The sequence below is a fragment of the Thamnophis elegans genome, chromosome 1, assembly GCF_009769535.1.
Source record: "Thamnophis elegans isolate rThaEle1 chromosome 1, rThaEle1.pri, whole genome shotgun sequence".
Classification (NCBI taxonomy): Eukaryota; Metazoa; Chordata; class Lepidosauria; order Squamata; family Colubridae; genus Thamnophis; species Thamnophis elegans.
Window position 1 is genome coordinate 53237510 of NC_045541.1, and position 14526 is coordinate 53252035.

General features: G+C 39.7%; 1 protein-coding gene across 1 annotated transcript in view; it reads left to right on the forward strand.

The window, feature by feature from the left end:
* The window catches only part of ADCY5 (adenylate cyclase 5), a 290915-nt gene that overhangs the window by 267697 nt on the left and 8692 nt on the right, over nucleotides 1-14526 (forward strand). Inside the window, 5 exon segments of the mRNA XM_032226514.1 lie at nucleotides 1750-1837; nucleotides 5525-5641; nucleotides 6760-6918; nucleotides 9140-9315; nucleotides 13654-13662. Of these exon segments, the coding sequence (XP_032082405.1) occupies nucleotides 1750-1837; nucleotides 5525-5641; nucleotides 6760-6918; nucleotides 9140-9315; nucleotides 13654-13662 (549 nt within the window).

Below are 14526 nucleotides of genomic sequence, written 5' to 3' on the forward strand. Positions count from 1 at the left end.
CAAGAGCCACTCTTGGAGCATAAATGGACACAAGATCAAGATGGTCTCTTCTTTCAGACAACTGGGCTAGTCTATCATTCTGTCAGCAGTAGGAAGGCCACGTGGACTAAGTTGCTGAAAATGCACAAAAGAGCTCATCTGCTATCCTTTAATTCTGTAGGATGAAATATGGCCACTGCAGTAGTATTATTATCCTTCTCATCTCCTCTACCCTCCTCTCTTATTGCTATCATTATGATGATGATTATTACTCTGTTGTTTTGCATGTACACTGAGAGCTTCTGCACCAGAGACAAATTACTTGGAGGTTTAATCACACTTGGCCAAATAAAGTATGCTATATAACTGCAACATTCCCATTATCAGAAGCCAAGTCAATACTACAACTTCTGTATAGTGCCCAGCTAGGCCCCCTTCTCCAATTTTGCACCATTAAGGTAAAGGCTCCCTTCGCACATATGTGCTAGTTGTTCCTAGCTCTAGGAGGCAGTGCTCATCTCCATTTCAAAACTGAAGAGCCAGCGCTGTCCAAAGACATCTCCATGGTCATGTGGCCAGCATGACTACATGCTGAAGGCGCACGGAATGCTATTACCTTCCCACCAAATGTGGTCCCTATTTTTCTAATTGCATTTTTACATGCTTTTGAACTGCTAGATTGCCAGAAGCTGGGACAAGTAACGGGACCTCACTCTGTTATATGGGATTCAAACCGCCAAACTGCCAACCTTTCTGACTGACAAGCTCAGTGTCTTAGCCACTGCGATACCGCGTCCCTTTTTGCACCATTAGAACTTGTATAATTGGAATTTTTAAAAGGAGTCCTTCAAGTCTCAAATTGTGTGTCTAATGCCACCTTGCAACTAGAAACAGGCTTCATGAAAGTGGAGGCGAGCGTGTGGGTGACCATATTCAACCATTAGTCCTTTTTCCATGATTTTCAATCCACATGGAAATCTAGGTAGTGGCAACTAAAATCTCATCCTTGGGTTTCTTAAGAGGTCTTTGGCTCAAGCCGAAGCATTCATTAAACAGTATGTAGCAAATACAGAATGCCAGTTGCATCTAATCTTTATTGCCAGGGAATCCAGGAGGGACTCTGCCTCCCCACGTATCTAAACTTGAAAACATAAACACTGGAGGGGCTGGTAGCCTGGCATGATATGGCAGTTGTCTGTGAAGGTCGATACAAGAAAAGTCCTTACCTGAAGAGACAGTGACCTTATGATTCAGAAAACATGGAAAGAACAGAGCATGTGCTTCTCCAGTGCCTATGTTATAGAGCTATCCATACTAGTCTCATCTCACCATTACTGCATAAATACCCAAGGCACACAGGGCAATTCCACACCTCCCTTCTGCTTACATGCATTGTTGCCAGGTTCTACACCACAGTACTCAAAATTCATTGGATGATGACCTGTGCCATCAATTAAACTTAATGAGCATCTAGTTTGCCTATTAGAGTACTATGTAATTTGAACCTTTTATGCTTCCTCGCCCTTCTAATGCTCCCTCCGCTCCTTTTAGATGCCTTTTAGACATACATGTATACATATACTTTCTGTTTTAATATGTTTTAGTTTTTTGTATTTTTTTCCTTGTTTTTAGTTTCTAAAGTATCTTCCGTGCTATTTAATTGATTGTATCCGACCCACCCTATGCTGATCTAGAATGATAATAGAGGTTTGGTATGGTTTATGGATAATGCAAACTGTAGACCCATTTGACTTTGTTTTCTGGTTTCAGCTCAGTGTTCATGCTGGCGTTTTACCTATCCTGTTTTGTGATATTGACCACACTAGTGTTTGTTTCGGTCATTTACTCCTGTGTAAAGGTAAGTTGATTCCTGATGCACTGTTTTAATCAATTAATCACTTAAAACTCTAAAACAAGAGTTTGGATGGAAAAGGACTACATTAGGGAGTAACATGTTAGGAACCATATTTCAAAAAGAGAAACAATAGGAAAGCAGCGAAGAAAGTCAAGAGTTAATTTTTGATTAATTTTAAAGATAATTTAATTAATTAAATACGTTAATATAATTATTCCCCAAGTACTTAATACATTTTCCCATCAGAGCTCAGGAGCAGTTTTTCAGATGGCTTTTATGGTGTAAAAGTTATGTTCTGAAACAAGAAAATATTAAAGTGATAAGAGTTATAAGTCCCATACTTGTAAATTAATAGAAAGTTGACTTTAAAATTGGAAATTGCTCTCGATCTTAAAAATGAGGTGAAGACAATAGGAAACACTTCTTCAAATATGAGAACCATTGTTTTTTTCAGTGAATGTCTGATAGGTTAGAAGCAATTTCCATCCTTTTGGAACATCAATTCACATGGTTTGATATTGTTCTACTGTTGCCACATTTGGGGCTGAAATCCATAGGATTTTTAATATAACTTCAGAGGAAAGATTGTGTTTCAATAACTCTTTTCTTCTTTACATTTGGCATTTATCAGAACTGTGCACAGGGAATGGCTAACATAAATATACAGTATTGGAAAAATAAACCTCTGGTTTGCACTGTTGTGGATATGCATTGTTTACCAACATTTGACATTTTTTTTAACTGACAGTTCAGAAAGAAGGCTTTAATAAAGCAAGTTGTCAAATTTGGGGGGATTGTTTCATGCATAATATAGATTTTCAGGCCTTGTAAATTGTATATCACATTGTTATCATTGTTGTATGCAAGCATACATTTGGTTGGTTTGAAAAAGCACAAAATTGTATGTTTACACAAGCAATAAATAGATATATATGTCCGTGTATCATCCATCATCATGACAGACTTCAGGTTAAAGCCAAGTAGGCAGTTGACTTTATCCTGAAGGTCACTAAAGCCACCCTTCCTTCCAAAAATACAAATCTTTGCATCTGATGATGCCATCCGTCAATATAGCCTGAGGCGCCGTATATCCTTGACTCGCCCCATCAGTTCCTTCCCCTTTTGTCTGCTGTACAAAACACAGTCACAACACAAATATTCTGATTTTCTTTACAAGGAGAAAAATGTCAGTAAGAAACTGTTAACTTTGGCAAACATTGGCTAATGAAAGACCCAATGACAAATCTAGCAGTTAAAGTTATGAACTCTCCAGCTTCTTGGCATGTTAACTTAAATGCTTAGACTCTGAACTGCTATCCAAAAGCATTTTGATGTAGACAGTCCTGATGGTGACCCACTCTGAAGCAACTCCTGCATTTCTGAGGCAATCACCCATTTTCCGAATCACTCACCAGGGTCATTAAGCAAACACCCTGGTTGTAAATGCAAACCTGTTCTTCCACATGGCAAATTTTTGCTGGAAATCAACAAAAAACTGGCACAAATCATGATCACTTGACCAGAGGACATTGCAGTGGGTCATTCATGTGAGATGGTTGCCCAAATTGAGTTCACATGAATATGGGGAGGGTGATGGTCATAAGTGCGAGGAACAGACTTTTTTCAGCACTGCTTTTACTTTGAATGATTTGTAAACAAATGGTCGTAAGTCAAGGATTTCCTGTAATTTTGTTTTCAATGCAGTGCATTATTTATTTCTGCCAATATAAAATGGAGTGGTATTTCACTGTGATTCATCCATAACAGTAAGAGTTGCTGTTGTGCTATACTCTTAATTTAACCTCAAGAGAGTTGTCAAATATTGTGGTTTCGATTATCATCATCATCAGCAATATGATACTGCATTTTGCTGTGTCTCATACAACGTTCTTTTATGTCTCCTCCTTTCCAATCCATTCCTTTGCCTATGCTACAAAACACAGAGAAATTCTTTGTATTCGGTGGCGGGGAGAGTAGCAACTTAAAATAATCAACATTGCCATGGATTGTTCCCCTCTTCCTCTTTTTGTAAGAGTTGCCAGCAAATCCATGTTTCCTATGTCAAAGAGTTTCATAATTTGTGTTTGAAGGAAGTGAAAGTCCTTCTCTAACTGCAAAGGTGGGGGGGTTGATGCCTTTAGTCATTGCTAAAAGACTAATTGGGTTCCCCCCTCCCTTTTTTAAAAAGAAATTTGCTTAGAAGCTAGTTGATGAAATAATAGTGATGTATATGGGAGCTGCTATTTCTCTTTTGTTTCCGGGTTTTTCTCTAGGAATGGCAGTGGAGAGGACTATGATGAGTTGAAATTAACACCCAGCAGGGAGGCTTTTAACTTCTATAGAATTCTTGCATTTGCATTCTGAGCTGAAAGTATCTGTTTGGTCTCCATGGATTTGTGACATTAAAAATGTGTGTGGGAGAGTTGAAAAGGGGGGAGGGACACTTAACACCAAACAAAAACCTAGTGATAGTAAGAGAAAGAGAGAAGTGGGGGAGAGGTAGAAGAAGAAACAAAGGAGAAAAGTACTGTCAAGGCATGCCAGGATAAGAACCTCAGCACAAATACATTTCAGGGTGCCCAAATTCATTTGTCAACATTCTTTATTTATTCAAGATAATATTGATAACTATCGGTCCACTTTTGTATTTTTGATAATGTATCCATCTGTTTTTAGGATGATCTGATTTAATTATAGTTTGCTTGTTGTACGCCAAAGATATTTCTGAGTTTTAGGGCATTTTCATATGTCAGCATTCATATCATCAATTGACTATTTTGTTTGCATTTGTTGTCCACCTAACCTTGATCTTCCTTAACCCTTTTTATATAAGAAAAGTCTAAATAGTTTACAGCTTGAAAGCAGAACAGAATGCTGAAGATTTTATAAGCATATTTAAGTTGATATATCTTTCTTGGATTAGGCTTTGATCACATAGGGAAAACAAGGGTCATAAAACATTGTTTAATTTTAGATGCCATTCTCTGATTTTCACCTAAAATCTATTATAACTGCCTGGGAGAATGAAGTCAATATAACAAGTTATAGTTATTCAGCAATTATATATTCCTGCTGCAAAAATTACATCGATGTGGGGAGAGACAGTTGGGCATTAATTTATTCTTGGGCAATTAAATATTAATGCCTGTAGCATTTCACCATGCCATTGTTAGAAGACATGTCCATCTGGGCTCAGTTCCAAGTGGGGAGAAAGATACTGGAAACATGGAGACTACTTGGAAGGATGGTTTAATGGTGAACAGGACCACATGGGTTTGAAGTCCTGGGTAGGTGACCACATGGAGGATAACTAACTTTGTAGGTGTCCTAGACTTGGTTAAATCTTGCTGGGTGATGCAATGAAGGGCAATTTCCTATTGTTGCTGAATGACTTTGCCCTGGAGGATAATTCCATCATCCTGGAACTGAGGTCTTTTGTTTTGTAGATACACAGGCCTAGTCTTTTGTCTTGTAGATAAGCTGGCACCAAAATATCTGCTGGAGGAAAAGAACTGGAATCTTTTGTTTGTTTCCTTTAAGATGTTTAATTCTCTTTTAGAGGAAATATTCTGCCTTTTTAATATTTCCTAGAATATTTCATTCTTCTAGGAGAGGGGTGGGTGCTAACACCATACACAATATTTGTACAAAGTCATAGTTTTAAATATTTTATTTTCTCCCTCAATACAGCTGTTTCCAGGTCCACTCCAGACTCTTTCACGGAAGATTGTTCAGTCCAAAACCAATAACACCCTAGTCGGGGTCTTCACTATTGTATTGGTTTTCCTCTCAGCCTTTGTCAATATGGTATGCTACATTTCCCTTTTGTAATTGAACTTTAGTGTGAATTATTAGTATTGCAGAAGCTGAAAGCAAGGCCTCAGAATCTTTTCAAAATGTTTTCAAAATAATCGTACACAGCGTATTTAATTTGATTAAATTTAATAAAGAAAAAATAAATTTTACTTTGTACATACCTCCCTTCCTTGCCCCAAACTATTTGTTAGAATATATCACTACAGGATATACAGTATACTGCAGGCTATTCTGTCTCTTTTGTAACAGACATGTAATTTGATTTTAGTAGAATAATTCCTTAAAAACTTAGGGATATGCATCAATCCTCCATAAACATCTCTAACCCTTGGTTAAAACCATATAAAGTGTCACCTTTATGTCAGCAAGTACCATTTGACCATGCGGTGCGGGAGGAAATATTTCTTTGTTTCTTCTTAAGCTCTTCACAATTTATCTTCAATGGAGTGTTGGAAGAAATGTCCATCTGGGTTCAGTTTCAAGTGGGGGAAAAACCACTGGATTCATGGAAGTTGCTTGGAAAGAAGGTTTATTGGTGATGGACAGGACCACATGGTTTGAGATTCTGAGGGAAAAGGGAAGAGATGCTGAGAGTGCCCTGGTTTTATGCCCTCTCTGGACTTTTGAATTTGAGCTTGTATTCTGATTGGTTGCCAGACTCCCATGGGACGATGCAGGGGCAACTCTGTAGGCTATCTTGAGTCCCAGGCTTGGTTGAGCCTTGCTGGATGATGTAATATTCTACCCATCTCATGTGGTGAGATGGGTAGAGGGCCTAGGGCGATTCCTACTATGGTTGTGCCTGAAAGAGGTAGATCTTTGTTCTGTAGACCAGACTGGCTCAGGCCTTTATGACCCATTGACAAAGATGGTGGTGGCGGCTGAGTTTCTGCCTCCCTTTTAGGGGAAATATTCTGCCCTTTTAATATTTCCTAAAATATCTTATTTTTCTAGGACAGGAGTGGGTGCTGACTTCCTAACACTATAGGCATATGCATTGGTATAAAAAACTACCCCTGTATACACTGTGAGGTGCAAAGAATGTTGCTTTGATTATTTTTCTCCTTGGATTTGTCTTTGTTTGATGTTTATCTCTTGTTTTCCACCAGTTCACCTGTAGTACTGTGGACCTTGTCGACTGTATAGCTGCAGAGCATAATCTCACTCCTCCTGAGGTGAATTTGTGCCATATTAGGGATTCCAATTATAGCCTGGAAACCACAGAAGGATTCTGTGCTACTTCCCAGCCAAATTGTAACTTTCCAGAGGTATTTGCTTTGTGCTGTAATGTGGGTGCCTTTGTTTTGGGTAATAATGGTGTAACATCCTGTCGGGTGCCTTCCTTATTGTATTGGTTTTTCTCTCAGTCTTTATCAAGATAGTCTACTAAAGTGGCATCCTCTGCTTCATAGTTGAAACAGGGCTTGGGTTTTTGTACTTTTGTCTGCCACTCAACTCTTAATCCCTCTGTATGATCTTTGGGAAGAATCCTTCATGTTCCATATAGTGACATCATGAAACCTCCTTCAGGATGAGGAGTGAATAATCTTATTTCAGATTGTTCCTGCATGTAATCGAACTCTTTGTAAAATTATAACACCACAGGGAAAGCATTAGCATAGTTCCCTTCCGAATTGCCGCTTTCTATGCAATGAACTGGGAGCTTTGCTAAGTGATAGGACACACATCCTTTTATATAAATTAAATGTATTCATAACGCAAGATGAGATTATTGAGTAAATTTCAAGAACACAATCAATTGCTAGGCAGTCCCATTCCTGAACCCACAACCTTAAAGCAGTATGTTTTTCCAAATGAACTGTGTAGAGGTTTCTCTATGTATTTCAGCCTGCAGAAATTGTATTTAGGGGTAGGGGGAAGAGATCACCATGGGATGGGAGATTCAGCAAGACCTCTGTGGACCTTCTCCTATGAGTACAAAGATCGTAGCTCTCTAAATACTTACGTGGACATTATTCCCACCAAAAAGAATAAGGTTATGTATGCTAACATATGTACAGAATTGCAGCGTAAATCTGCCCGGCTTAAAAAGACTCCAGTCTATTCCATACTTGTGAAAGTATTTTGGGGACCTCTGTAGGTTCCGCACAATCCTGGAAAAAGTTGTTGAAGGAACTGTAGAGGAGTTGCTTTGAAGCAGCGGTGAAATCCTCTGAAGTCTGCTACCAGTTTGGTGAGTCTGCTACTGAGCATGCGCTTTGCGCGCATGCGTGCCTGAGGCACGCCCGTGCAGCGCTAAAAAAGGAACATTTTGAAGCCTTCTGAGTCTGCAAAGGTAAGTAGAACAGCGGGGGGGAGGGAATCCGCTGTGCCACACGATTTAGATTAGCTAGAAAGCAGGAAATCCAACGATTTAGCTAATATTAATCGTGCATCACAGCTGATCATTTGAAATACCGGTTTGCCTGAACTGGTAGCATTTTTTACTACTAGTCGGGGTGAACTGGTCCAAACCAGTAGCATTTCACCCCTGCTTTAAAGCATGGAGGGCAAAAATGTACCACTGCTGCATCTTTTCTGGGGCCTGTAGGTTGGCCTTCCGCAACTGCTCTATAATCCCAGCAGAAGTTCTAGTTGGTTTAAGGACCTTCATAGAGGAACCACATTTGCATCTTTAGGCAATCCAAAGCAACTTTTGCCTTGAAATCCTAACCTTCTGCTTTAAGGAGCTGCAGACATGTTTGTGTTCCTGCATGCTGCAAAGGGACCTGGTGTACATGCATATATAATACACAAACACATGCATACGTATGTGTACTGACACAGGTATACCTCACACAGAGCTGGAGGGTAAGCTTTTAAAAAAGATGGCTCTTTCCTGACACTGAAGAATATATCTGATATTTCTTCATATCACTGGGAATGTGGGCTAATACTGCATATTATTAGATAGCAGTTTGGGCTAAAAAAAACCATTACATAAACTTCTAAACTCGTTTTTTTTTCCTGGGCCTAAAATGTGTTTATATTCTATTTCCCTGTGTGGTCATTTGCAGTTGTAAAATGCTATTTTGTTTTAGAAGTCATTTCAAAAACAATGTTAGTGTCAGTTCCTCCGGAGGCCTTCCAGGAGGCCCATTTTTACCCCTCCCCAAGCCTCTGTGTGGGCCCTGCACTTACCTTGCATCCAAAACAGGCTGCGTGGAGACTCCTGGGAGGGGTGGGATAGGTGGGGCGGGGCCAGCCAGGGATGGGATTTGGAGATTCTCTAAACTGGCCATAACATTAGCTACAGGTTCTCCTGAACCTGGGCAAACCTGTAGCAGCACACTCCTGCATAGGTCTCCTGGAAACTAAGCCTTTCTTAGCCTGTGCTGGCCTCATGATGGAGAATCTTGAAACTGAGGAATCTTAATTTGCAGCTAAGATATTTATAACTGTGTTTTGTAAATCTGCTAAGTTGACCTTTGGTTTACAGAAATTCTTTTCTCTTGTTCTTATTTTCATTCCCCCCAATCCCACACACAGTACTTTACCTACAGTGTTTTACTGACCCTCCTGGCCTGCTCCGTGTTCCTTCAGATCAGCTGCATCGGGAAACTCATTTTGATGTTGATTATTGAATTTATATATGTCCTCATTGTGGAAGTGCCAGGCCTTACCCTCTTCGATAATGCAGACCTTCTGGTTATAGCCAACGCCATGTAGGTAAACATAAAGAATCCATGGAGGATTGGGAGCGGGGAAGGAGGGGGAGGTGGCCATGGTTGGTGGTGTGAAATTTTCCTGAACAACCATGTGAATTGATATATTTTAGTCTAAACTGGACCATTTCAATTGACATGTATCACTGAACACTTTTCATTTTAAAAAATCAAAATGTGGATAGAATCCATGTATCTTAGAAAATTATTATAATTTTTTTTAACATATGAAGAAGTGTTGCCGTCTGAAATGGAATTGTTCAGAACCAGGTTTATCACTTCACATTCCAAATTGGTGGCATTATCCAATATATTTCAGCAGTATCTTAGCCCAACCCGTCTCACCGGGTTGTTTTGGGGGGAAATAGTAGAAGGAAGGTATGTTGGATATGTTTGCTACCTTGAGTTATTTGTAAAAAGTAATAAATATAGGATACAAATAAATGCAAATATATCTCCCAAGTTCTCACAGGCGGTAAGGAGGAGGCACAAAATAATAATTGGAGTCTGGAGCTAAATCTTGATTTGCCTCACACCATGCTGAGAATCTCCAGGATATTGGGGCAGCCTTGGCCTGCCATTTCCACCTGAGGAACAGAAGCAAAGGAAGGGAGCATGGAAAGGATAGAGGCAAATCCTAAATGTCCTAGAATCAAGTGTGGCACATCTGCAGCTCTCTCTCTAGGGGAATGGCCTTCCCATTGGCCTAGTAAGAAGTGGACACTGTAGTAGCCTGGCTTCTTGTGTTTTGGAAGGTAATGGCTATCATTGGCTTGGGGAACTGTTTGGAAAGCTGTGCAGTAAGGCTTTGCTAAGGGAAGAGCTCTGCATTGCTGTATGGATTTCAGGCAGACTACAATCTTACCAATTGGTTTTTAGAGGTATATCTCATCCATTCACAGGCAAATTCCAGGTGCAGCTTTTCAAGTAAATCTGCAGTAGATACAGGCCAACCCCAAGTGGTCAAGGAGATCCCAGCGGCCACCTGAATAGGATGTTGCAGGTGGCTCTCCTATTGCACACAGGACAATATGTATGGGAGGCCATATCCCATGCAGATAGATCAGTAAACCAACAGAAACTAAGTGTGGGGATGGGGCAATATATATGAGACTATATCATGCACTGCTCCAGAATGGTTCTTAGGATGCTTACCAACCAAGGATAGAAAGCCCCATGACCCATGGGAATGTTGTCAGTGTCCTTATGTGGACATGGCATCATGGGGAGGCATAAGAAAGAAATCTGTGAAGAGAAATACACAAATGTAAGAGATGCCAAGCAGAAGTAATTATTCTTTAGCCTTACATCCCTGCCATAAATCCCTTTCCCATCTTGTATATGATACTGCAGAGGTTCTCAACCTGTGGTTCACTGACTCCTGGGGGTTTGTGATGTCATCACAGGGGGTCTATAAATATTTGATGCAGCCTAGTGCTTTTAATCTTGAGCTAAGACTTGATGATCCATGGCTACTATCTGTGGCCACAAAAGGTATTTAAAGGGGTCTGGGGTGAAGAAAAAGTTGAGAACCACTGTGATATCAGAAAGGGGACCTCCCTTGGGATTGAAGTACCTCCAGGAATCAAGTTATTAGAATATAAATTTATTGTGGAAAAATAAGGGTCACTCCTTCCATTCTTCACTGAGTGAAAGATTGGTGCATGGAATAGCTTCCAACACTTAGCTACAAAAGGCTTGTTTTCCTATTTGAGGATTCATTTCTTCCCATTTAAATTTAAGCAGCATGACGAAGCTGGTGGTAGCTTAGTGGCCGCCCAGTGATATCTACTTCAATGGGAGGGAGGGAGGGAGGGAGGGAGGGAGGGAGGGAGGGAGGAAGGAAGGAAGGAAGGAAGGAAGGAAGGATTCTCAAGTTAAGCTCCAAAAGATGAACTATTAATGGCTAAGTGGTCTTTTTAAATACAGCTTGACCTTCATGGCTGCTGGTCCTAAGGTGAAGTTATTGCCAATATACAGACAGTTGACTACAGATGCCCCATGTCTAACATTTGATTAAGCTGACACAGCTGCATCCGTCATCCAATTAAGAAACCAATATCTAATGGTGCTATAGCAGCAATGGGGCAGGAATCCCTGCAAAATGGTTGCCTTTCCATTGCTCCATATAATATTGACAGGAAGTTATTTGGAGTGATTAGTTGGATCTATCACACTCCACTCTCAAACCAGCTCTGAGTAGGCAGGACGGAGTCTCAGGATTTTGTCCAAGGGCCCCATATAGGAAGGCCTGTTCCCATAAATCTTACTCGGATCAGCCAAAAATTCCAATGCCAGGTATACAAGAATTCAGCATTGATACTAGAGGTGGAAAAGGTAATTCTATGGGCAAATTTGGGCTTGCAGGATTTCTTTAAGATCGACATTAAGGGATCAAAAAGATGCCTTCTAAATGTGCAGTGCACTCCTTCGACACAGAGGGGCTTCCTTTCAAACAGCACACACACTGGATTGTGTTGCCTGGATGTGCTAATGACTCATTAATTTGACTAGTGACTCATTAGAGCTGGCTTCCTCCTCTGCAGAATTTTGATTCCTTTGTTGATTAGCTACCCCACTGTTATCATATTATTTAGCCCAGTAATGTTTTATTATTTTCATAATGCCCTTAAAATACCCTGTCTAGCCATTTTGATTGAACTCTTGTAAATGAGTAATGCATAAAAAAAAAAAAAAGAAAGTAAAAACTTTCTCAGCCAGAAATACAGAAGGGGGAGGGGAGGATGTTTGTGTTTTTAATTGCTTTGCTGAGATAATCCACCTGAACATGATTTTTCTCTTCCTATAAGAGAAAATTGATGGCAAATTAGAAGCCGTTTGAAGGAGTAATCTGAAAACAAACCCTCTTTTAGAAATTTTACAGTGCCAGGAATTTTGAGCAGGCTAAATTAGAGCACTTTGAAGCAATTACTTGCATCACCTCACAATCAAGATGTCAGGAATAAGGTGAAGTAAATAAGCACATCTTTTTCAAGAAATAAATGTTGGAGCTGCATTTTGCTACTTATTAACTTTTGTTCTGAAAGCGCTTTTAATACATAGCACTTAGATTTATATACCGCTTCACAGTGCTTTACAGCCCACCCTAAGCGGTTTACCAGGGTCAGCATAATTGCTCCCAACAATCTGGGTCCTCATAATAGCTAGGACTCACTACTTAGCATACTATTTATAGCTGGTGGGAAACTTTTAGGACAGCCAAGCACAGCTTAGGTGCACTTGCTTCCCGATTCAGGAAGCCCAATTCTTCTATGGAGATCCAGTGTGGCGTAATAGTTAGGAATGGCATATTCTACTCTACCCTCAAATACAGAAGCTTCCTTGGTAATTTTGGGCTAATCATTCCTTCCCCTCACAGAGATTTGAGAAAAGAGGTCTTACCACACTTAGTTACAAATTCATTGGGGGTGTCTATGTGAAGGAGAAGTGGCTACCATTACCCTTACAGAGGATGATGGTAATGTGGAAAAGAAGAAAGTGGAATTAATTGAATTAATATGGATTCCTGATCCACCAAACTATAATGATACCTTGGAACTCAACTGCTTCGAAACTCATTGAATTTAGTACACATTTGATGTGAACATTTGTCCCCAATACTCCTCCTTTGTTGGTACTCAATGCATAAGTTAGAACTTGTTGGTGTCCGATGCTTTATTGTTGGTCTGAGATTAACTTTAGAGTTAATCTATGCTGATCTGGGTGCTGATTACTGGTGGAGAGGTGCTGGGGTCTTTTTGTTCTCTTTTGAGCTGGTTGATTGTCTCTTTTGCATAGTCTATAGATGTTGTTAATATCTATGCGTCTATTGATGGCTGATTTGTCAGAGTGCCAGACTTCTAGGATCCCTCAATGAAATAATAGTTTAGTAAATATAAAGTTTCATGTTTTCCAAATAATTCCAAATAATTTGGCCTTAAAAGGGATTTTGTTAATGTAATATTTCACAACCAATATATTATGCCTATTTAGGTATAGATATCTTTAGGTTTACACATCACTGGGATTATTTGTTTAACTTCTAAACAGAGTAAGATATATGATGTCTTGTCTTACTCTGTAATTTTCCTTCTAATCCTTCCCAGTAAATCCAAAATTAAATTAAATTAAATTAAATCCAAAAGGTACATTAAACCTACAGTTAACCATACTCATAGAACAAATTCTTTCCAAATGGTTATGGCTCCCCATAGTGTCCAAAGTGAAAAACTGAAAGAATGTTATTATGGAGCAATGCACATTACATCTCTGTACTAAATGTATGCTTCTTTAATTTATTTGCATATTGAATCAAATGGAACTTTGGATGCTTTCTAGAAAAACAAGGTAGGGGAACATTTCTGAAATTATTTTCAACCTTTTTATCAACCCTCATCATAAGAAGTGTCACTATTTTCTTTTGTGCTTCAAAAGTGTTGTGTTTATGTGCAATTATGTTTAAATGTCCCCTGGGAAGCTGGTGGTGGGTTGTGAACATTTCACTATGGGTCATTGATGAGTGTGTGTGAGAGAGAAAGAGGTGGGACTTTGAAGGAAGCAGCCACTAAATGTTCTATGCTGCTGCTTAAATGCATCTCTCGTAGGGATGTTCTGGGGAATTATTTTCTGCGTATTTCTTCTGCAACCTCTAGCTAGATCTGGCAAATTTTCACACCCAAAATCTACACGCCCCCCCCCCCCCCCGCACCCAATCCCAGATTTGTTCCTGTTCAGGACAGTTTTTCCTAAGTTACTTTGTTAATGAGCAGATAGACAAGAGTTCAGAGCTCCTGTATGTGATTGCATTCCAGCATCTCATAGCATGACTGTGTTTCAACCAGATGGTTAGTAGGTTGAATTTACGGATGGCTTTGTTTGTGATGGATGGGGCTTAGGAAAGAATGCAGTTTTGTTGAACGAATTGGTTACATTCCAGACAGGAGAGATGTGTGCTCAAGTGTGCCTCAACTACATGCAGTGCTCATAAGTAAGCAGGCTATGGTCATTTATTTGATGCAAAGGAAGAAGATAGTTTCCTTGGGGATATGTGGGGAAGGGAACATGTAACTCAGAACAATTCTTGTACATCCTTTGTGTTTTTAAATTTCTTTGCCACTTCACAACAGGTCAGTGTGTGCATCCCATTCTGCCAATGGGGAGACAAGGCTAAGATACAGCAGTTTAGTGAAAGAAGATATGAGACTAACTTGG